This window comes from Dermochelys coriacea, chromosome 9 (assembly GCF_009764565.3).
Source record: "Dermochelys coriacea isolate rDerCor1 chromosome 9, rDerCor1.pri.v4, whole genome shotgun sequence".
Taxonomy (NCBI): Eukaryota; Metazoa; Chordata; order Testudines; family Dermochelyidae; genus Dermochelys; species Dermochelys coriacea.
The window spans coordinates 46,379,670-46,404,862 of NC_050076.1; the positions used below are offsets into that span (position 1 = coordinate 46,379,670).

Sequence of the window (25,193 nt, forward strand, 5' to 3'; positions counted from 1 at the left end):
AAACGTGCAGCTGCGCAGCGTGCATCATGATCTCCAGGACATTAAACAGAAACCAGGAGAATGGCGTAGGGGGGGTTGGGGCTCCAAACACGCCCCTGCAGTATTTTTGGCGCCTGCTTCCTGGGAAAGTGACCCCCGCTCCCCGAGAGTGCTTTTGTTTCAATTGCGGGCGAAAGGACCCGTACAGCAGCACCCACCGAGCGCTCGGACTCCCCACGATCCAGCGTGGCTCCCAACACGTGCGCAGAACCCGGCCGCGCTCGCGGCCTCCTCCCCCGCCCGGAAACTACAACTCCCAGCCGCCCCGGAGCGTGCGCAGTAGGATTCGATGAGCTCACGGATCACGGGACGGGCTGACGTCAGAGAGGGGGTGATGAGCGCAGCGCGCCTCAGGAAGGAGCCCGGGGCGCCCTGCGCGGGGGGTCGCGCGTCAGTTCTGGAAGAAGCGGCAGGTGCGTAGGCGCGGGCCGCGGGGCGAGTCAGTGCGGCAGGGGCTCTGCGCGTTATCCGGGGCTGGGAACCCCTGCGCGGCTGCGGTCCCGCCTGGAGCCGTGGCAAGGCGGGCGCGAGCCTCGCCCCGCCCCGCCCGGGAGCGAGATGAATCGAGACGCTGCCAAGGGGCAGCGGCTGTTTTGGAACCAGCCGGGGTTGAAGGCGCCTCTTGCCCCGCGCCGCTTCGCCCTGCGGTCCCCCGCTCGGGCACGGGGTTAATTCCTACTGACCTCGCCCGCAGGGCGCCTGGCAGGCTTCGTTCGGCTTTGCAGCTCCCGGATGGCAGGTGCTCCGAGTGCCAGGGCTGGCCGTGGGGCAGAGCGCAGGGAGAAGAAAGCGGCGGGAGAGAAGCCCGGGAGAGGCTAAGCGTCTGCTTGAAATAAGAGAGAGAGAGCGGGGGAGGGAAGGTGTTTTACTGGGGCCAGCTTCCGTTGGGGGAGAGAGACCAGCTTTCCAGCCACACAGAGCTGCTCTTCACGTAGGTGCCTTTCCCACACCTGAAGAGCAGCTCTGTGTGGCTGGAAAGCTGGTCTCTCTCCCCCAACGGGACAAGTTGGCCAAATCAAAGATGCCTCCCCTGCCTCGTCTCTGTAATATCTTGGCACCCACCGCTGCGTACTTGCAATAAATGCAGCCAACGCCTTTTCCCGCCAGAGGAGAGACTTTTCTTCTCTCCCTTTAAATCCGAAAAAATCTCCCACTTCACTGAGGAAGTCTTAGGGTGGGTCTGGTAAGCAAACAGAACAAAAACTTTAGCTGAAGTTATTTGGCTTAACTGAAAAGAAGAGGCTGCTTGTCTCCAGCACGTTACCCATTAGGATAATATTCCCCTTGCCCATAATCTTAGCGTCGTGTTGTCACTGCCTTTTGGGGGAGAGAATCGTGTCCCTTCTGCTGAGGGTCACCCAAATGAGGTCCTAGGGTCTGAGAGGTCTGTAAAGTGTGGTATTGCCACCCATTCAAAAATCATGAGACTGAGTTAAAAACAAACACACAGCTTCATGATTTTAAATGTGAGGGTCTTTTTATTTCTCTTCTGGTTTCTGAGTCTTTAGGTTACACTTGCTTTATTTTTTTCAAGCTCGTCCTCAACCATGAGGACTAGAAATTTCCCTTTGTAATAAAACCTGAAATTCTCATGCACTTTCTGGATTCCAGCACTGGGGCTTTAAGAAAAACACCAAATATTGTGACACGTGTGATTAAACTGAAGGCATCGGTTAGAGCTGATTGAATATATGAATTTTTCAGTTTGGTGGCCCAACCAACATTTTTTTTCTTTCGTTTCAAACTGAAACTGAATTATCTGTTTTTTTGGTTTTGTTTTTGCTTTTTTTCCTCCCTCACTGAAATAAAAAAAGTAAACAATTTCATTCCGGTTTAGGTGTTTATAGTGCTGTATATAATTGGTGAGGTTAGAGAGTCCAGATGGACGTGTTTTTGGACGAATACGAAAGTGGTGCAGACTTCGAATGCTTTTGTATTCTGGATAGACTTGGGAAAGTAGTGCAAGGCATAGTCCTAGTGTAGCCAGGATGGCAGAGGTATAAGTTGTTCAATAGTGGAAAGTTATAAGCCATTTCTGATAACGGTAGAGAAACACAGCCATGTAATACAAGCAAGAATGCATAAGGGAGGGGGCGGGTTGGACAGGGAAGTAACTGGGATATTGTTTCTATGAGTCATTTGTATCTGAGCTCTGACTTGTGAGTCTCCAGTGGTTTTGAATTAGATGACTTTGGCCCTTTCTAATCTTAGCCTAGATCCCGAAAGTGGCTCTGTATGGCGCTTGTTTACTTCAGGAGGCTCGAGTCTGCCAACATGTAACCATTTGCGGGATTGGGAAGTTTAAAAGGCAAAGTATTCCCACTTGTTTCAATGGACATAGCTGATGATTGAATTTGGCTACTATAACTTTTATTCAGGGAGGTGGGATAGAAAGGGGAAGGCTTGGGGGGAAAAGAACACGTTTAGGGAGGAGAATGCTGCTAAGCCAACCCTGAAACGCTCCCCCCTCAAGATCTGGTAGGGACTATTAGCATAATTCCAAAACTGATCTTTTTGTAACCAGGTCTTTCTGGGCCTGATTTTTGGACCAGCCTCACCCTGGCTGCCCTTAATTATATTGTAGTCCTAATTCTCCATCTTCAGTCATTCACAGGAATACTTAACACTACTGAGATGTGTACGTATCTAATGGATGGGAACAATTGGGTATCTTGGCCCTAGGGCCGATTTGACTTAAAACACTAGTCAGGAAGACTTGATTTAATCATGGATTTCTACATAAAAGTGGATTCTTATTGTTTGTTATAACCTTAATACATATTTTTCACAACTCAGGGATAGATGTAGGTTTCATTTTGAGAAGGTACACACTATACATTTTTAAAGTGATTTATGGGGATTGGCCCTGCTTTGAGCAGGGGGTTGGACTAGATGACCTTCTGAGGTCCCTTCCAACTCTATTCTGTGATTTTGGAAACTTTTCAGTTTAGTTTTACAGCTATATCAGAAAATGAATGATTGTTTGTTTGGTTATTTCATTTACCAAAGGAAATTGAAGCAGGTCACCTCCCAATGACTTCATAAATGTCGATCTCCAATTCGACAGATTAACCATTAATATTTGAAGGATTTTCTTACCATGATGTATTAGGAGGAGAACATTACCAGACAGACATTTGAATTGCTTTATTTAACTATTTCTCACCTCTATATATTTATTTATTTTAAAACCATTTTTGCTGTTAACAAGCATGTTATCTCTGGAGAGACAAATCCACAGTTTGAGAACTGCAAAACTAAGCATCTCTGATAGTATCTTCTAGACTGAGCACTGAGTCCCATTGTGTAGATAGAAAGATTAACCTAAAAAATCAATACAGAAGCCCCTGGAACCCCATAAGATTGGGTCCCTAATCCATGAACTATTATAACTCGTTTACAAAACTTTTCTTAAACATTAAATGAATATATTGTCTCATACTATAGTATTAGAATTTATAATCTCTATTCCATGATGAGATATCTTTGAGCGATAATGTATCTTAATTAAAACGATCTTTAGATAAAATGCTTTTTGAGGGAAAAAATCTATCAAAAATCTGGTTTAAATAAAATTTTTTTTTTTTTTTTTAAATCATGGATTTTTTTTATCTACCATGCTGGGCCCCGATCCTGCAGTTAGGTCTGAATGGGCAGATTCCCACTGAGATCCAGTTGCAGAATTGGGACGATTGCCATCTGAATTCTATTAATTGTCCCTGCAATTTTCTTTGCCCTCCCAAAAGCAGATCTGAGTAGGGAAGGCAGGTTTTAAAAATCTGCCCCTGGGAATAGTACATATCTTACAAAAAGAGACAATTGGATATTCTGGATTATATTTACAGTTTCTGGAAATGAAAGCTGTCATGTGCAAACAGGAGGAGGAAGAATGCTGCTAATCTTCACAGTGGGGGACAGCTATAGCTCTTTTCAGTCCTGCTGCTGTTAATTCATGTCCAATGTCTGCAGAGCACCATTGTATTATTACCTTTAGATTTCAATGATTGATTCATTTATCACAGGTGTCAACAAAACTTCCCAATTTGTTCTATTTTAAATCCTGTTTTCATATATTAGTTACACTTTAACTTAAGGCAAATACTACTCGATTATAACTGATCCTATCAAGCTAGCTTTTATAATTTTGAAAATATTTTAAAATTTACTGTTGACTGCATGCATACATCATATTTCTTCTCAAAACTAAATATTTCCTTACCAGAGGTCCAGGGCAGAATATCTGTTGAGTTTCAATGCTACTCCCATCTATGTGCTGAGAGTAATACATTCTACCTGCCTGTGTGAGATTTATCCTTGTATACACTGGAAGTAAGTGTCATGCACTTAATTAAATTAATTTTAGTTTATTTTAATTTACTGCAGCACATAACTTGTCATACGTGAGATTACATGCAAAATATCGTATAAATACAAAATGTTATAACCATCATCAATTGCTGTCCAACCACTGTTTTTTTGTTTTGTTTGTTTTCCCACGGTAATGATATATCAACAGTTTTTTGTATGATACGCTTTTAGACTTTCTACAGGGCGTATCTTTTTAAAAAAGCAGTCCTCCACTAAACTTTATATGTAGCTTTTAATTGTTCAGAAGAAAAGGTTTCTTGGTCTCTCCTTAAAAAATACATAAATAAATAAATAAAAATATACAGTTGATGGAAGAAACATGTCTGCTCTGTACCACAGGGGGTAACTCTATATTATTCTAACAGTGTGGGTACGTTTCAAAGGTATCAACAACTGTCTCATTGCCTGACACTACGCTTACAACCACTGAAGTCAGTGGGATTTCATGAGAGTTCACTGTTGGGGCTCCAGTTGACTTTAATAACAACTGAGGGTACTCAGTACCACACAGGATTGTCCCTTATGTACAGCTTGGTATTTCATTTGTAAACGTTTCACATGTGGGAGAAAATTGTGTTTTTTTTTTCTTTTTTAAAGCTTAAATACAATTAGAACTTTGGAAGATCTAGAAAGGAAGGGTTGTCCAGTGGGTAGGGTGCTAGCATGGAACTTTCTGTGTGACTGTGCCAAGACATTTAGGTCCAAATCATTGGAGGTATTTAGGCTCCTATCTTCCATCGAAATCAGTGGAAGTTAGACTAAAAATTTTTGAGGATCTGGGCCTTAAGTCTCTCTGTGCCTCAATTTCCCATCTGTAAAATGGGAATAATAGCACTGCCGTACCTTATGGGTGTCATTAGGGTGTACATTAAAGATCATCAGGTGCTTGGATGCTACATTAAGTGGGGTATTTTATAGAACTGTTTTAGGTAGGAGGAAGGAAGTTGTTGGTTCTTTTTTTTTTTTTTTTAGAAAAAGAAGTGAGTAGCAAGACCAGATGATAAGCAATAAAGTGTAAATATGGAGAGCCTCTAGTAGCACTTGATCTTGTGTTTTCTGAGTGCTGTAAACTACGGTCACCTCTAGATCAGAGGTTCTCAAACTGTGGTCTGAGAGCCACCAGTGGTCCACGAACTCCATTCAGGTGGTCCGCGGATAGTTCACTCTAAGGCGCACACTTGGGCGGCCACACATGAGAAAATGAAGGGCCACCCACCTAATTAGTGGAACTGCGCAGGTTTGGGTCCACTAATTAGGTGCCTGGACCCTGGAAAAGATGCACATGTGAGGTGAGGTGGTGGGGGGAGTAGGGGGTAGGTGGGAGGGGGCAGTGGGGTGAGAAGAGAGGGGTGGGGGACATTTGGGATGTGAAGGGCTGCGGTGGCCAGAGAAGGTGGTGTCTTTCCCCAGCTCCAGGGCTGTGGCTGCCAGGGAGGGATGGCCCTCCTTCCCAGCCTCAGCTCTGTGGCAGGGGAGAGACCCAGCCCCAGTTTGGGGGCTGCTGCGGCGAGGGGGGGAGAGGGCACATCCATCGCATTAGAAAGATAAGACTACTGATATTAAAATATGAGTTGTGCTTTTATTTGTAGAACAAAAAAAAGTTAATTATTAAGGTTTTTTTATATAGCACTTTTATCCAAAGTGCTTTACAGTAGTTAGCTAACGGTACAAACAACATTTGGAAAGATCACTAAGTGGTCCACTGAGACCCTCAGCAATTTTCAAGTGGTCCATGGGGGGGGGGGGGGAGGAGTTTGAGAACCCGTGCTCTAGATTTCATGTTAACCTGATCAGTTATAATTTGTCACTTTAAATGGGGGAGGGGGAAAAAATATAAAGAGATCTACTAATACAAAACAAATCCAAAAGGTAATAATATAGAAGGGATCTAACATACATGCGAACAACTCCTAATTTTCCAATATTAGGAATTAGTGGGGAAAGAGTTTCTGTGTCCAATGGTAGCAGTTGATATCTTGCTGGAAAAGGGGTGCATTTGTGATGCTGATGGCATAGCTAAGGAGCTTTGGGACATATTGATACTGTTATCACAATTGTGAGAATTTAGGCTGTGATCCTGCAAAATCTTAAGCACATGATTGATTATCTTCACATACACTTAGTCCAATTGAAAGCAATGCATAAAAACCAGCAATTGTAAATGTGTATGAAGGTTTGGAGCCTTAGTGTGTAACGCAAGTATATTTTCTGGCTTTAAGCTCGCATTAAAGCAGGATATGAGCTGGTTTAAAGCAGGTTATGATCTTACAAAGGGTTCTAATCAAAATGGATGCTCTAGCAAGATGGCTTAAATGCCAGTTATAATTAAAAGCTTTATTTTTAATTAGACAACATAGTTTAATGCCTGTCTAGAAGCTGATCTCGCTATCCCAAATTTCCAGAATTTTGACTGTGTACAATGGGAGCAGTTTTCTTTATTAATAGTCCTGGGAGTACAATAATTAGGCTAGGATATCATCTGTTAGCAGGTTGCCTTTCTCCTTGATCACATTGTAATAAGGTAATTAACTGCAGTTGTGTTCTTTAACATCAAGCAGCTAATAAGATACATTTCAGTATACTCTATATACACCTGTAGCAGGGCTACTAAGAAATACAAGGGTATGTTCAAGCACCTCTTGTAATGTAATGTGTTGCAAGACAATGACAGTACTTTTCCTCCTCATTTTAAAAACTGAGTTCTCACTTAGGAGGAATTTCGCCAACTGTCTGGCATATGTAGCAGTGTTTCTCAAACTTTTTGATACCAGGGTCCCGCTTGCTGCCTTCCTAAATTGTGTCGGGGAGATCTCAGGGACTGGCTCCGGTCCACACACTGGTCCTTCAGAACACTCTATATAGTAAAACCTTAAATGACTCCTATTCATCTTATATTGTAACCTAGCCTGATTGTGTGATGTTCCTTTATGCATGTTTAATGTCTGAAACTGCTCTAGTATGTTCTGTTGTCTTTCCTGCCTGGATAAGAAAATATCTGGAGTCCTGCAGGTAAGATGTGCCAGCTTCCTATAGATAGAATTGTGACAGGCATGGAGCTGCTCTATAATAATTTATGAATACTCTATTGATTTGGTTATTGGACATTTACTTTATGATTATATTGGTTTAGTAGTTTAAGGGGGCTGTATGGAAAAAACAAGCAGGAAGGGAAAGAATGGCTCAAGTTAAGCTACTTCTCAGCAAACACTTGAGAGTTGTTAAGAGACAATGCCCAGATAGGAAAAGGCCTGCACGCACTAGAGATCAAAAAAATTCTGGACAGTTTAAAAGCGAACACTCTGTCAAGAGGGGAGGGAGTTGTTTGGGGGAACTAGAGATACAGATAGGGGTGTCTGAAGTGAGGCCTGCTTAGGTTACCAATTGGGGATGGTAAGCCTTTAGGTAAGAGATGCAGTGGTGTTGTAGCTGTGTCAGTCTGAGGATATTGGAGAGACAAGATGTTTGAGGTGATATCTTTTATTGGACTTGTGTGTGTTAGTGAGAGAAACAAGCTTTCAAGCTTACACAGAGCTCCTCTTCAAGTAAGAGAGACATTCATATAGACTTGGTTGGTTTAAAATTTTTTCTATAAACGCTTTTTTCCCCTACTGTTAGAATAAACAGTTTAAGAGCGCTGTGTGGTCACTGTATATGCTTCTGGGCACAGACTGCTGAAGAGATCAAGGTGTGTGAAATAGCAGTTGCTCAAACTCAGTTGGACCTGCTACTAGAATCAGAACAGTCAATACACAGGATACTGGTGCCTGGTCTGAGAGTGGCAGAGTTATACCTGGGGCTAAGTAAAGTCATGAGGCCTGACACCCACAGATCTAAATTTAGAAATTAGAAAAGGGGCAGAGGAGCAGATGTCATGCTTACAGGGCTAAGAATATTTTAGATTCTTGTTGTAAGAACTGGGTAGTAAAGCATTACCTGAGTTCTCACTAGGACTTCCATTTTAAACCTTTTTTTTTTTATGTGTGGAAAGGTTTATAATTTGATATTAATAAAGGACCTGAGCTAAAACTGAACAGATAGTCTCTGCGTAACCAAACTTTTCCCTTCTAAATTCGGAGAGTACATGGGGGCAGTTGATACTGGAGCTATTTTTGCACTTTTTAAAATCTGTAAATACAGATTATAATGACAGCACTTTGGAGCTGTTCTAATTTCTCTATCTCTGAAAGGGGATAGTTACCATAATTTGCGAGGGCATCGAGTCTCCTTTGTAAAGCTCTTTGAGATCCTCAGCTGGAAAGGGGCAGAGAACAGCAAACTTGTTAAAATATGTCAAATCAGTGAGACCTTTAATGGATATTCTTGTGTACTTTCATAACAAGCAAATGTTGAATAGTAGAGTCAAAGGGGTCTGAATCTCCTTTAAACTCCTGCATCTTTCATAGTATTAATTTACAAGTTAAAAAATTGTGCCTGAAGATTGACCTTGTTGCAAATTGAAAAACACTTTTTTGTTCTAGCTGCTCTGTCTGAGTCACAGCCATGTGAGTAAACCCCAACCCTTTAAAAATAAATAACAGTCAAAACAGCTGTGTTATAAAAACAAACCCCCTCTTCCCTACATTTCCTTTTGAGGTTTGTTCAATTTCCTTAATTGTGCAACCAAATCCAGAATGGAGCAGCCCAGCAGTTGAGTTTAATGTGCAATAGAACTTGGTTTAGTGTAGTGTCCTTTATATGCAGTATCAAGCATTTTATAGCGTCACTTGAAAGCTAAAGAGAAATAAGAACTTTTCATTTTAAATAGGTGCAAGTTCAGGAACAAGAATGCCTCTCAGAGGGAGATGGAGATAGTTTTCATATGGGACAACTCAGGTCATAAAGGAGAACTCTTCCCTTCCCCATTAACATTACATTATGTCCTCCTTTTTGTCCTGGTGAGCTTTGCTGTAGGTTGGATAGCTGGGGCAGGTGTTCAGCAAGGACCGAAAGAAGGGCACGGCTGGAAGTTCTGAGTGGATGGGGAAGTTAGGGTGGTGATGTAGCTTATGAATTCTGAGAAGCAGAATAGAGGAAATCCATGGAGTGTTATGAAAACCAGGGGAACAGTTATGAAATTGACTCGTGTTCGGGAATGAAGTCCTCATTTTTAGTCACCTGCTGACGCACACCCTCCTAGTGGCAGTTTTAGTTGGGAATGTGTTGCTTTTGTCAATTCAAGTGAAACTCAAAACTGGTCTTTAATATTGAGAACATAAGAATGGCCATGCTGGGTCAGACCAGTAGTCCACCTAGCCCAGTATGCTGTCTCCTGACAGTGGCTGGTGGTAGATGCTTCAGAGGGAATGAACAGAACAGGGAAACTCATTGAGTGACCTTTCATCCACTCCCAGCTTCTGGCAGTCAGAGGCTTGACTAATAACCATTAGTGGACATATCCTCCAGGAACGTATCTAATTCTTAATTGAAACCAGTTATTCTTCTGGCCTTCACAACATCCTCTGGCAACAAGTTCTAGAGGTTGACAGTCCATTCTGTGAAGAAGTACTTCCTTTTGTTTGTTTTTAAACCTGCTGCCTATTAATTTCATTGGGTGACCCTTGTATTATATGAAAGGATAAATAACGCTTCTTTATTCACTTTCTCCACAAAATTCATGATTTTGTAGACTTCTAACAGATCCACTCTGTCATCTCTTTTCTAAGATGAACAGTCCCAGTCTTTTTAATCTTCTCATATGGAAACTGTTCCAAAACCTTAATATCTCTTGTTGCCTTTCTCTATGCTTTTTCCAATTCAAATGTTTCTTTTTTGAGATGGGGCAACCAGAACTTCTCACAATATTCAAGGTGTTGGTGTACCATGGCTTTATGGGTGTATAGTAGCAATATATTTTGTCTTTCTCTTTCCCTTTCCTAATAGTTCATTGTTTTAACTTTTTTGACTGCTGCTGCCATGTGTCTAAGATCTTTTCTTGAGTAGTAACAGCTAACATAGACGCCATCATTTTGTATGTATAGTTGGAATTACGTTTTTCAATGAGCATTATTTTGCATTAATAATTGAATTTCATCTGCCTTTCTCTTGCCCAGTCCCCCAGTTTTGTGAGATCCCTTTATAACTCTTCACAGTCCGCTGTGGACTTAACTGTCTTGAGTAATTTCTTATCGTCTACAAACTTTACCACCATTTATCTCTTTTCTTAGATCATTTATGAATATATTGAGAAGAACCGGTCCCAGTACAGTAGAGCTTTGCGGAGTCCCACTGTTTACTTCTGTCCACTGTGAAAACTGACCATTTATTCCTACCCTTTGTTTCCTATCTGTTAACCAGTTACTGGTCCATGCAAGGATCTTCCCTCAAGCCTTGTCAAAGGCTTTCTGGAAATCCACATACACTATATCCACTTGGTCACCCCTTATCCACATACTTGTTGAGCCCCTCAGTGAAATCTAATAGATTATGAGGCATGATTTCCCAGCCGTGTTGACTCTTCTCCAACATATTGTGTGCATCTATATGTCTGATAACATGACTTAGTAAAGAACAGAAATAGGTCACTAGTAGTTAAAGTCTCTCCTAACATCACAGGATGTTTTTCATTGCATTCACTAATAGTGTAAAAGTTTGTGGAATATTAACTGATCTTTATTGGGTATCTTTCCAGCTGCCAAAAGATAATCTGGATAGTCTTCATGTAACCCTTGCAGATCACTGTGAAATAGTTCAGACTGTATCCCAGCCATGTAGTCTTTCAATGGGAATGCATTTCAGGAAGGACACACTCTTGTGCATGCATCAGCTAGATGCACCAAGGTGTTTCAACTAGCCAGGATACCTAGAGATTCCTCTCCCTGATTGATTGATTGATATTGATTTTTGTTGCAATGTATTGTAGATTATAGTTTTGATTTCCCTCCCCTTCTTTTCTCACTCTAGAGTAAACACAGATGGCATTTGTGAAGAGTGGATGGCTGCTTCGGCAAAGTGAGTACCTGGCTTTTTACCTACTTTCCCCAACATACAGTTTGGCTGTGTATATCCGTTTCTCTTATAGACCATCAGTAGGGAAAATATATTTCCTTATGTCCCATTTAAACAGTTCGATAAGGATAGCATCACCATCTGACCTTTTGGATTACAATAATGGGAAACATAGGCATTGCTATAGCTGAGCGTGCCTTATTTAGTAGTCGTCTTCTATAACTAATGCTTTGTAGAAAAAAATAAAAATGTAACCCAATGGATTATTATAAGTGGAGCTTGGAAAATTTACCGGATAACTACCAGCCTTTGCTTATTCACTTGGTCCCATGTAGTACTTGGTCACTAACATGCTGGAATCCTGAAGCATTAGTTTGTTTGCTTAAAAAAACAACCTAGCTATCATAACGCTAATCGTTAAATAAGAAATAACGCATAAGGCCTAACTATCGTGCATTATTTGTTGTGTACTGTTTGTCCCTTTGTTTTGAAGTTGAGATTTCCTGATGCAAAATGAATTAGCAATTAGCTGTTGGACCCTTGGAATACCTTGTTCAAAGGGTCAAATTGAAAAGCTGTTTTGTCTGTATTAGACATGAGCATTTTCCAATCAGTGCTCCCAGAAGTGACTTTCTCCATTCTTTTAGGCACTATTTTACGTCGTTGGAAGAAGAATTGGTTTGACCTATGGTCTGATGGCCATTTACTATTCTATGATGATCAGCAGCGTCATGACATTGAGGATAAAGTCCACATGCGAGTGCACTGCATCAACATCAGAGTGGGAAATGAATGCCGAGGTAGAACGTGCTTTTTGATTTTTAAAATTTCTTTCCTGATTCCATATCTGTAAACGAATAAAGGGAGTGGCTTCTCACGTCATTGTATCATGTGGTAATCATCTTGGCATTTGTTGCAATTCACATAGAAAACACTACTCAAGTGATGGTGAGCTTGTGGTATATTACACTGATTCTGCTGGCATAAACTATGAGTAAAGGGCTGCACTGTGGTAGAAGTGTGAGTTGGGTGTATGAATAGCAGACTGCTGATGCACCTGATGTCGTGCGCTTCTGATGGACACTGTGGAGCTGGCTCTGTCCAGAGGCTTGGGAGGAGAAAAGAGAACTAGAGGGAAGGCCCCATCCAAGTACTAGCAAGCTCATTTCTAGCGTGCCCTTTTTATTAGAGACACTTGTTCACTTGATACTTGATCGACCAGAAGGATACCAGCAGTAGAGTGTATATTTATTTGGTAAGGAAACACCCATTCAGTGGGCACAACCCAACAAGAAATACACACAGCTGGTGATGTTCAGTCTGGTGCTCTCCACAGTTTCCTGGGGAGGCTGCATCTCCTTTCATTCTGCATTCTGTCCTGCCATTGTATTCAGTGTGCAGCCAGCACACGGAACAAGGCTGGCCCTTATGCAGGGTCCTGTGCATGGGGCCTTATCCAGCTGTCTCCTTGCCTATAAATGGGATTATAGCGCTCTGGCTAGTGACTTGGAATGTGGACTCCTGGCTGATTTAGGTCCTTGCTGTATTATTCAATATAGGGCTAAGGCCTCTAGTTGAGCGGAATCAGGTTGATTAGCAATCCACTCCCATGAATATGTTTCCCCAGATTTCAGCGTGACCTTCTCTGGTAGGCAGCAAGGATAGCGGGGTGGATTTGATTTAAATCATGATTTAAATCACTGTGCAGGAAGACTCAATTTAATCATGGATATCTACATAAAAGTGCATTCTTGTTGGCTGTTATAAATTTAATACATATTCTTCACAACTCAGATGTAGGTTTCATTTTTAGAAGGTACACACTATACACCTTTAAAGTGATTTAAAAATCACTGCTGCCATTATAGGTTTTCCCTTCTAGTGAGAGAATGGTATGGTAGATCTCAAATCAATGAAGGCTACACTCAAAGACCTCAAGACTTCTGGAATATGCTGCTCAAACAGTTTCACTTTTGTTTCTACTATGTGTCCCTCCCTTCTCGCATTTATCTCTAGACTACTTCTTCTTGTCCAGATCTATTCCACCCCCAACAATTTTCTATTCATTGAACTTTCTGAAACTTTGCACTTTTAGAGAGAGGTAAGGGTTTGACTCTGTACACAAATTTTCAGAGGGAGCATAGGGTTGAGGTTTGTTTAAATAATATATAGAGGTGAGAAATAAAACATTTTTGCTGTTAATAAGCATGTTATCTGTGGAGAGACAAATCCACAGTTTTAGAACGGCAAAACTAAGCATCTCTGATGGTATCTTCTAGATTGAGCACCGAGTCCCATTGGGTAGATAGAAAGATTAACCTAAATCTATACAGAAGCCTGTGGAACCTCATAAAACTGGGTCCCTAATCCATGAACTATTGGAACTCGTTTACAAAACTTTTCTTGAACATTACATGAATATATTTTCTCATACTATAGAATTAGAATTTATAATCCCTATTTCCTGGTGAGAGATCTTTGAGCTATAATGATCTTAATTAAAACTATCTTTAGTTAGGTTTTTTCCTCAAACCATTTTATCAAAAAAAAATCAGATTTTATTTATTTATTTTATTTATTTTTTAAATTGATTTTTATCCACCCTGAAAGCTAGCATGTCTGTTTTGTTGAGGAGAGGATATACTCACTGAAATACTGTGCTCTTAGCACATAATTACTCTCTAACACTGGTGTTCTGCTTGGTCTAGTAACAGGTAAGTGATTCTTTGTCATTACAGCCTTTTAAATTCAATATGTGTATTTGTTTTAAAACTGGTTGAGGCTTCAAGTTGGAAGTGGCTTTATGGTCTGAAAAACTGTTGCATCTTTCCTAAAGCACAAAATTGCTGGGGTCTTCTGAGCTGATGCCATATATGCAGGCAGCTTCTGATTTCAGGTAGGGGAGAACTTGAAGTTTAATCTGTGTGTGTTTTGGCTGAATTTAATTTTTTTTTTTTTTTTTTTTTTTTTACCCACTTGGTCACGATGGATTTGTGTGTGCAGTTTTGTCTCTAACAGAACCTTTAGCCTAGCATTTTATATACAGTAACAACGAAATACGAGCTGGTAGGTCGGAGTCCTTCCCTAAGAGGCTTTTGACTGGCAGCCAGTCTAAGCTGAAGTAACTTTCTCCTGTCCTGATGGAGCCCCTGCCCTAGGGATATGTCTATGCTGTGATTAGCCTGGGTTAGCTGACTCTGGCTTGGAGGGCTCAGGCTGTGGAGCTATAAAATTTCAGTGTAGATGTTTGGGCTTGGGCTGGAGCTTGGGCTCTGAGACCCGCATGAGAGGGATCCCGGGCTCCAGCCTGGGCCAAAATGTCTACACTGCAATTTTTTAGCCCCACAGCCCGAGTTAGTTGACCCGCAGCTGTGCCATGGGTCTCTTATTGCAGTGTATATGCGACCTAGGAGACCAACATCTATATAACTCAAGCTCATTGCTTTACTTAAACCTGACCAGAAGGACTGAGACATTGTGAATATTAATTAGTAAAGAATTTTGTTTTCAAAAGATTTCCATTTAATATTTTGGCTTTCTTTTTCTGGAGTAGATTTCCAGCCCCCAGAGGGGAAGCCAAGAGACTCTTTGCTGCAGATTGTTTGTCGGGATGGGAAAACAATCAACCTTTGTGCAGAAAGTGCAGATGACTGCTTGTGAGTTTCCAAAGACTGTTGTTTAACATGCTGTACTTAGCTCTTTGTAGCCCAAGAAAGGGCCCCAAATATTCTGGAGTTCCTCAAGGTAGCTGTATGCAGGCGAATGCTGAGAGGAAGAATGTTCCTTTGATATGGGCTTATGTTCGTCTTCTTTTTACGTTACACCTTGGCACAGGTGCAACTTGGCTGAAGGGATGGTGGGGACACCTCTGTGTCCCTCCCTCCCTCCACTCCAAATTGTTACTTTAGTAGTGATGCCCCATCTTCTGTGTGGCTGCAGGTCTCCTGCATCTTAATGCCTGGCTCTTTGTTGCCCTTCTTTGGATTCAAACAAAAAGGACCCCCAAAACAGCAGACACTACTTCTGCCATAAGCTTATGGACTGTACAGAGGAATTAATACCTCCTTCCTGTAATCCCTCTGCATATGTCCTACCTTAACTTTAGGCTACCCTTACCCACTAGGGTGACTAGATAGCAAGGGTGAAAAATGGGGATGGGGGTGGGGGGTAATTGGCACCTATATAAGACAAAGCCCCAAGTATCAGGACTGTCCCTATAAAATCGGGACATCTGGTCACCCTGTCACCCACAGTAACTTTAATATACATTTCCCACCATATCACTTGTCTACTGAAACTTGTCTCCTGCTGTATATCTTAATGCCTAACTGTATTTTGTTCAGAACCTTACTCCACATTTCTTGTATCTCTTTATCCATTCAATAATGTTTCTTGCAGGGCATGGAAAATTGCTCTCCAGGATGCTAGAACAAATGCGGTAAGTGCCCTGTGAATGTTTCCATAGTGATGGGGGAGGGAGGGAGTGTGTGTGAGTGGCAGTCAGCCGCCTAGCAATTTTCCTTTACACTGTCTTCAAGAACCCATTTGAATTACTGTGCTTTGTCCAGCATTGCCTGGGCCAAAAAGGGGTATGAACATCATGGATCCGATGCTCACAACTGTGGTAGCAGGAGGGTTTTGTGTCTGTGCATGCTAGTTAAAAGAGAAGTGATCTTTTGGAGTGCTACAGCTACTGTGCTGTAAGGCTCATTTGAAGGAGGAGTCTCAGAAAACTGGCAGGCATTATCATGGGGAGAAGGCTGATCTGTAGACGAAGAATGAGGATTGGGGTTGTGGGCACTCATGAATTCTTTTGTAGCTGGTTAAGATGCAGTCTGACTGACTCACTGCTCATTACCTCTTCGGATCAGGCCCATCTAGATGTGGGTAGTCCACAAGGAAGCCAGATGATGGTAGCGGGTGTGTGTATGTATAGAGAAGCCTGTAGCTGAAATGAGTGGCAGCCACATTTCTGTAGATATTACACAGTTGCTAGACTCACTTGTAGAAGATGCAAAATCTGCCTTTGCAAGCTGCTTTACGTAGTTCTGTGGAAATCATACTGTATAGAACTAACTTCAGAAACTTGGGCTACAGCAAAAATGGTTCATGCATGTATTCAAACCGGATAACTGCATGCTGAAATGCATAGTTTGTGTTTGCAGTTAACATTGTGTGTGTCTTTTTTGAGTCAAATGTTCTATCTAGTATCTAAATACTACCACTGTAAACTCCCTGGAAAACAGAATTAAAAACCCTTTTGTTGGCACCTTAAAGTTTAGCTCTAATGAAAATGGCTTATTCACTCCATCATCTGTAAAGGCCAATCTGTGCTCAGTTGTAAACCCTTGCAGCTTATAATATAACTTGTGGCATTGCTCTGCTGGAAGGCTTAGCCATCCTATTTCTTCCGTTGACTCACTTTTTTTGCCTTTCTTCGAGGCTGGCTTATAGAACACTTTCTGGCAATAGCTTTCCCCAAATTGGTAAAGAACAATATTAAGGGGATATCTGCACTGCAGCTGGGAGGTGTGATTCCCAACATTAGTAGGCAGACCTGGTCTATCTCGGCTCAAGCTAGCACACTAAAAATAGCAATGTGGACTTTTTTGCACGGGGTGGCATGGGCTAGCCACCTGAGGTCAGACTTGGGGGGGTTGGGTGGGTTTGAAATTGGGTGGTGAGCCTAAACTGCTGCTAATTTGGCAACATCCATGTTGCTGTTTTTAGCATCCTTGCTCAAGCTGAGCTGGCACAAGTTTTACCTATCCCTGCTTTAGGCACACATCTCAGCTGCAAGGTAGACATATCCTTAGATACCATGTGTCTGAAATACTGCAGTTCCATTGGGAAGTACTGACCCTGCATCCAAAGGCTTATTTCATACTCTTGACACCCACGTTGCCACAATAGCTGCTATATCCAATCATGAGACACACTTTATATTTTTGGATACCTGAAGCAATATTTGTAGTGCGGTAAAAGTGCTATCTTCTTGTACCAAGTAACTGCTTTAAAGTGCAGAATGCCACATTATGTTGCATCGTGGTGTTAAACAGAGGGAAAAGGAATGAATCTCTGAAAACCAGAGGCGGTACAGAACTTCTGTTTTACTCTTGAATCAGAGTCATTGCACATTGTTTACAAAACTCCCTATATTTTTGAATTCTTTCAGTTACCTAGATGCTGAAACTAACTGGTAGCCATCAGCTTTGCAAATTATGCTCTAATGTCTTGGGCTAAGTCTATGCTTATGGTGGTGTGTGGAGTACGTACACTACACGCTTCCCTAGCATGGGTATAAATAGATGTGTAGACGCTGAGACATTGCTTCGGCAAGTAAAGACATGACAGAACCTTAGATTATGTTCCCTACATGGCTCTCTACAGGCTGAAGCAGTGCCTCCCATGTCTACACTGCTATTTTTAGCAACATAGTGTCCCAGTGCTGGAGCCTTTCTGCACTGCAGTGAAAGACTTGAGCAGGGGGGAAAGACTCCAATACCTCCTTGCTGCCAGAGCCTTTCACTGCTAATTGTAGCTACTCACTGAAGTGTGATGCTACATATATACTACAGGCTGCCACGAGTGTAGATGAGGCTTTAGAGAGTGACCTTCAGATGCTATCTACTGTTAAACCTCTAGGATAAGATTTCAGATAAAGAAGTTGAAGTATTCAGAGTCCATCTGCAGGTATCTAAGTGATCATGCTTTCAAAAGTGCTGAGCGTCTAGCAGCACCCAATGACTTCACTAGAAATATCTGGATGCGTCCCACTTTTGACAATTGGGTCACTTAGGCTCTGATCTTGCAAACTCTCATACACCTGAGTAGTCTCATGAGTTCAATGGAAGTCCTGGTGTGTATAAATCTACTTGTGTGCGTTTGCAGGGAGGGAGGAAGAGAATATTTTTAAGAGCTTATGGGAACAGTATAGATATAAAGCTAGCCTTTTTCCTTTTGGAAAGCCTTCGGTTGAATAGGAGCAGCATTGTGCATCGCCACAACTAGGGGCAAACACCCAAGGCCGTTCTGAAACATATAAACAAACCATTGGAAATCTACAGTGGTTATTGTGAGAGTTACTTCCCTGCCCCTCCTCACTGCCTTTGGAAGGGACACAGATTCAGCAGAGGGTGCTTCTAAAAATAGCTTCAGTGTAATGTTTTAAATTATGTATGTTTCTACAAACAGCTGAAGGAAGGGGATGTTTTAATATAGATCTGCTATTTTCTGGTCCTTGTCTTATTTGTAGGCAAAGTGCATGGGTTGCTGAGAAGCTTAAGTCACTGGTATGAAATGTTTGGGTGCAGCTGTGTGCTTTACCTTTGATCCTTATAGGTTAACATCTGTACTCGGTTGCACTGATGTAATTCCATAGAGCTCAGTGGAATTACTCCAGAGCGACTGAAAGCAGAGTATATAAACTTGTATGAGAAGAATCCTCCTTTTCCACCTACAAATTAATCAATTTAACCTGAACAAGAAAACAGTACGTTATCACTTGAAAACGTTAAGGTAAGGGGAATAAAATGAGTCCGAGAAAAGAAAATAGTTGATTCAAGCTGCTGATCTGCATTCCTGGCTCCTACCTGGCCTGGGGGGGAGGGGAGGGATAGCTCAGTGGCTTGGGCATTGGCTTGCTAAACCCAGGGTTGTGAGTTCAATCCTTGAGGGGGCCATTTGGGATCTGGGGCAAATATTGGGGATAATAAATAAATAAATCAGATATTACAAATAAAGTCCTGCTTTGAGTAGGGGGTTGGATTAGATGACCTCCTGAGGTCCAACCCTGATATTCTATGATGCTATGATCTGACCGAAGCTTTGCTCCCCTATTCGGTCTCCTGCTGCAGCATTATGTGATATGCTCTCTCCTCTTTCTTCCTGCTGTGGATCACCCAATGAAGTTATATTCTCTAGAAAACCTTGCAAACTTGGTGTCTGTACTGTGTGCTACTGTAATAAAGCTCCTCATTTAAAGCATAGGTATGGTGTGATATTGACACTTGTCAGTAATAAATATACTCAGGAATTCTAGGAACACTTCAGTTTACTGTTGGGTCACTTGTATGTTTAGTCCGTATTTTAGTCTGTTCTCTTATATGTAAAGAAGTGAATAACTGCTGTCTACTTTGTTAATGTTTAGGGCTGTGTTGGTTCTGAAGTGATATACGATGAGACTGCAATTTCCTCAGCTCCTCCCCCATACACCGCGTATGCTACCCCATCACCTGAGGTAGGGGTGTAATAAGGAAGCATAAAATAAGTGTGAAAAGACTGTATTGAACACTCAGACTCTGTTCCTTGGAAGTGCTATTGGTTTGACTTTTTTCTTAAACATAGCTTATTTTTAAATGGAAAAAGCTCAAGTTTTTAAAAATGAGTGGTGGTTTTGGGTGCCCAGCTTGAGGCACCTTTAAAGGGTCTTGACTTCTGAATAGTGGTTGCTCAGCACTTCTAAAATCAGGCCCCTTTAAGGAGTCTTAGATTGGGCAGAGAAAAATGGAAGCACCCCAAAATCACTAGTCACTTCTGCAAATCTTGGCCATACGTCCTTAATCTTGGGTATTCACCCTTAATACAAAGAGATGCAATAATTTTTTGGAAGGCTTTGACAATATATCTGCACTTCCAGGATAAAAATTCTATTTTATAATTCTTCCTGGTTTTACTGCTTGGAGCTGACATTTGTAAAACAGATAAGGACTTTGTGTCCAGGATTTCATAGTAACTCAGATAACTATAGTTCCCATACGTGTGTATATAAAGATAGATATAGATCCTGTTTTCGCTGGGGTTAGGATGGGGCAGCAATTGGACCAAAATATTTGCTGATCTCAGTATGTTCTGACTTGTGCTATATGATATTATCCAAATACTGGTCCTTTTCTGTGCTACTGATTGGGCTTTGAAACAGAACAACCAATCTCTTGTTTATAAATAGTTCTGATTGTGAACAGTCTCGGTGAGCAATATGCTTCATTCCTGTAGATTAGTGAAAAGACTGCCTCCGAAGAGGTGTGGCCATAGGGTGTTTATCATGAGGGATCAGGGATGTTAACATGTCATTACTGGTCCCATCTTGTCAGCTGCTGAATGGCTGTGCTTTTCTAGCATATCACAAGACAGAATTATATAGAAGCCATGGCCAGCCACACTTGTGTGTATTAAGTGACAGCATTATTATAGTTCTACAATGGCTAAATTTGGTGGTGCAGGAACTGAAGATGTTAACTTGCAAAATACTGTGGTTAACTATATGGGAAGGTCTCCTACACCCATTTCACAGCACAGTGCTGCCTTCTACATAGTGGATTTTGATTATCGCTAAACCGCACCAGGAATGGAGTGGAGAGCTAAACACTTTAAACAAATCCAAAAGATGCGAAACATCTTCTAACAGATGCATTTAATTTCCCCAGGTTTATGGCTACGAGCAGTACAATGGTGCATATCCCCCTCCTGGTCCTCAAGTCATCTATGCCTCTAATGGACAAGCCTATGCTGTTCCTTATCAGTATCCGTACCAAGGTAATGAATACCAGCTCCTTCCTCCAGCTTGGTTTATGTGCTTTCTAATCAAGACTAAAGTTACTATGAAGTGATATATTTCCTATGGAATATTGCCATCACTCTTGATGCTGAATGTAGCGGTAAGTGGTTTTTAGAAGGAACCCACCTGTTTGCCCTAACCACTGGACTAACCTTTCCCTTTTGAGAGGAAGGAGGTAATTATCACTAGACAAAGTCAGGAAGTGAAGAATTCTGTGTTCAGTTGAAGCCATTCTGGGGATTAGCAAGAGACTGTACCGACTCAAGATGGAATTTGTCCAAGAGATTTGGCTTAACATGTCTACGCTCCCAAAAAGTTCTGTGGGAACATAATCTTCCCCTTCAACTTTAATGTTCGTGTGTGGGCGTTTGTTTTTTTTGTTTTTTGTTTTTTACCAAGCCCTTAAAGACCACAAGCAGTCAGGACCTTAGCTCTGAGTCACTCAACCACCTCCTCTTGCACATAGTGCCCTCTGGCACCATGCGTGGCCCTTGGTTTACAGACTCTGAGAGAAAAGATCCTACTTAATGAATTGCTGTGAGCACTTCCTGATGCATGTAGTTTTCCCTAGAGAGCTCTTCTCCCAAGTGCCAACCTTACAGGAAGACTGAGGAGCTGCGGGGCAGACTTCTAAGTAGCTGGAGACTTAATCCAGTGCAGAGATGTGTTGGCTTCGGATATAGTAATACACCTTTGCTCTTCTATATGGCACTTGATCTGAAGATCTCAAAATACAAACGTACATGAATTAAGCCAACAACGCTCTTTTATGGTTGGGGATTTTATCTTCATCTTGAATATTGAGAAACTGAGGCACAGAGATTAAGTAACTCATCCAAGGCCATAAAAGGAATGTGTGCCAGACCTGCAAATAGAACCTACATCTCTGGTTGCCTAGCCCTATGGGCTAGCCATAGGATTATGCTTGTCCTTTTCTGTGATGTTGGGGAAGGCTGCTGTCTGTACTCTGTCCTAGCAGGTTCAAGAATTGGCATCAGCACCCAACTCCAAGGGGGAGTTGGTTTTCACCATACCAACTGCAAGGAAAAATATTTTTAGTGTTCAAGTATACAGGGTGAGAGAGTGGGTAAATGTGTAGGCTCTTCAAGCCTGCATCTAAATCAAAACATATGTACGAACTCTTTCTAATCAAACTGTTACTACTTTCTAGGACCTTATGGCCAGCCCCCTGCAAATCATGTCATCATTCGAGAACGTTACCGTGACAATGATGGAGACCTTGCACTGGGCATGCTCGCTGGAGCAGCGACTGGAATGGCCCTGGGATCATTGTTCTGGGTCTTCTAGATTCCCTGGGATCTTTGTATTTGTAGCTCCAAAAAACCTTTATTCTTCCTGTGCAATAATATATTTTGCAAAATACTGTTTACTGTAAAGTTTTTAATAAGACAAATGCAGGAATACCTTTTTTTAGTAGTGATAATTATAATTAACCCACTTTTACCTATCCCAAGGCAAAGGTTTAAAGGCACCATTTAATTGAAATATGGTTAAAGATGCACTTGAGAATTTCAAGAGAGCTTTTTTTTTATGAAGCTTGGCTATCTGATAGATTTATATTCTGCCCATTGATCAGTGATCATCATTAGTACCAATGAAATATTATAAGCAAAGGGTTAAGGGTTGTCATTTGTCACCAGTCTTAAGAATAGACTGTTAATATAAGGACTCCAGAACAAGTGGTTATTTTTAAGCCTTGAATGGTCTAGTTAGTCCAGCTGCTAACGCCAGCATGTTAGTGTAGTAGCAGCCAAGTGTATTGAAGTCGTATATTCAGGGAATTGATGCTATTGACTTCACAAAACACTCCTGAAGATAGATATGCAGGTTTCTATTAATTGTCCCCCTACGGCACTTTTCAGTGGCTGGCACTGAATTTTCATAAATGAATGTGTAAATGTGGAGGGTTTTTGCAATACATTGGCAGTGGAGTTAGCATGCCCACTTCTCAAACCCATTTTACAAGACAAAATCCTCAGCAAGGAGATTGGTAAAGTGAGGAAATGCTCCTTAATTCCTTCTCTGCTAAAAGAAATTGGAATGATTTCAGTACTCGTAAAGCGAGAGAAATGTGTGTTATCAATACAAGCCTTTTCTTTAACCTAGTCCGCAAGACTCTAAGCAGTTGGGACTCAGACTTTAAAAACAGGGTAACGAAACAGGATGGGAAGAGTCTGGGATCGAGCAGAGGTGTTATTTCCCCATGCCCAGTCACAAATACATTGGTGGGGAAGGGGTTGTGGTGTGCAAGGTCCTGCACCTGTGCTCAGCTCTTGTGTCATTGCTCTTTGTACCAAGTCCAGAGAAGATGGCTGATCACATTCATCCTTGCAGTGCTGGATCTGGCAGTACCCCTAGGGGTGTGTTAATTGGTTAAGCTGGTTTGAGGAGGGGACCAGGGGTGAATAGGAAAAGGAGGAGCAGACCAAAAACAGATCGAGGGAAATGGGAAAGAAACTCTAGTGGACCTTGTATGCAGGCTATGGTACGTGCCAGTGCGTCACAGATGAGCTGCAGATCTGCTTTCCCTGTCCGTTACCTTACCATTCCATCAGTTTCCCATTGCAAGGTCTTGCCTGGTGGTGGATATATGGATGCTGTGATGTTAGGGGAGGTTGTGTGTATATAAAACCCAATCCCTGACGGTGACCATTAACGAACCGTTTTAAAAAATACACCAAGGAGCTGTTCCCTCCTTTGACTGGCTCACTACTGCTGAGTGGTTTCTCATTCCTGACCAGTTGCAGAGTCTTGCTTTATAATTCAAATTGAACTGTACTGGGCATGGTGAAGGAACCAATGAGCAGACATGTATATACTTTCTTATTGGGGGGGAAAAGGTGTAGGGTGCCTAAGCTTTGATCTTTGTAGAAAGTTGTCTTATTTTTATACTTCCGCTATTTTTGAGCTTCCTATAATGATGCTGTCTTAATATTTTGACGCTTTTGCCTCTTTAAGCTTTCAATTGGAAGTTGATTAAAATCCTCAAGGTGTGAAAGCCAGAGTATGTCAGGGAAGATGAAAGTAGATGATCTAGCAGCCATATTAGCTTTTGATGAGAAGGAATAAACTTGGCTTAACCTAAAGCTGTATTGTCTGTCTGGGTTGTGCTGTACAACCAATACAGGACTCTTCAACGCTTCGGAAAGTTTCGTTAACAGCCATTGAGAGAGCAAAATTTTTGTGACTGTGTTGGGGCCAACTGTCATAAATGGACACATTTTAAAATCCACTGAAAAGAAATGTTCTAATGAGACTGACATTACCTTGGATGTATTACTAATTATGGGCCTGAACCAAAGCCTACTGGAATCGATGTCCTTCAGTGAACTTCAAGGGGCTTTGGAACAGACTGCATTTTACTAATTCTTCCCTTATGTGCATGTAATGGCTCCTAGTGAGCTCAACGGGCACTGCACCTGTTCATCCAAGAAAAGTGTGTTTATAAGAACATGTTGTGCAGAAACAACACCTGGCATTTCAAAAGAGGAATAATCCTATTAAAAAGAATACATTTCCCAGAAGAGAAACTGGCCCATGTACCAATCCAAAATATTTGAAATGCATCACTGAATCCTCTCTCTGAGCCCAGTCCTGCAGTGTGCTCAGTATCTCGATGTTCATGCAGATGAGGGTGCTAAGCTCTTCCCAGGATCAGGCCCTAAATGAATTTTGTTAATATTGCAAGACTGGATGTTACCGTGGAACTGGTGGTATCACAGTAGTACAGAAAGTTATTTGGAGCTCTCCAGTCTAAGTAGCGGTATAGAAAATTCATAGATTGCCTATTCCTGTGCTATGTTGTGTGTAACATGTAGAAAATAAAAACAGCTACGTATAACTCCAAATTTTGTGTTTTGTTTGTTAGATTGTAATGGTGGTGAAAGCAAAGCACACAAAAGATTGGTCTAGTAACTTAGCAGTTACTTCCAATTTTTACAGGGTGTGTTGACTGCAGCATGGGAGTTCTGTGTCTTGTGCTGAAAGCACAAAATTGTATCTAAATCCCTGATTGTAGGAGTAAAACCCATAAGGAAAAGGAACTCATTGCTGTTAGAATTTTCATGTGCACAGTTTAGTTAAACTTTAAACAGGTTTTTAAGACACTCATTTCTTTCATTATGAACTACAAATCAAAAAGCAAGATCAAACAAAAAACCCCAGACATTGTAGAGTAATGCTTTTAAAAGGAAAATCCTTAAAGAAAAGCTGAAGGGTCCAGTTGACTTCTATTACAGTAGACTGCTTTCAAACAAAATCTTGG

General features: G+C 41.6%; 1 protein-coding gene across 7 annotated transcripts; it reads left to right on the forward strand.

The window, feature by feature from the left end:
* PLEKHB2 (pleckstrin homology domain containing B2) lies at window positions 1-24,777 on the forward strand. 7 transcript variants are annotated; one of them, XM_038416064.2, is made up of 8 exons: window positions 305-452; window positions 11,308-11,355; window positions 12,000-12,152; window positions 14,903-15,008; window positions 15,751-15,790; window positions 19,502-19,591; window positions 20,778-20,886; window positions 22,080-24,777. In XM_038416064.2, exons 2-8 carry the CDS (start codon window positions 11,319-11,321, stop codon window positions 22,214-22,216), a joined length of 672 nt encoding a protein of 223 aa, XP_038271992.1. In that variant the 5' UTR covers window positions 305-452; window positions 11,308-11,318; the 3' UTR covers window positions 22,217-24,777. The 7 variants fall into 7 exon arrangements, with proteins under 7 accessions (XP_043347738.1, XP_038271992.1, XP_043347740.1 ...); XM_038416068.2 differs by having other exon boundaries at window positions 308-452; window positions 14,906-15,008; XM_038416070.1 differs by lacking the exon at window positions 305-452 and adding an exon at window positions 631-778 and having other exon boundaries at window positions 14,906-15,008.
* Window positions 24,778-25,193: the final 416 nt, after the last annotated feature.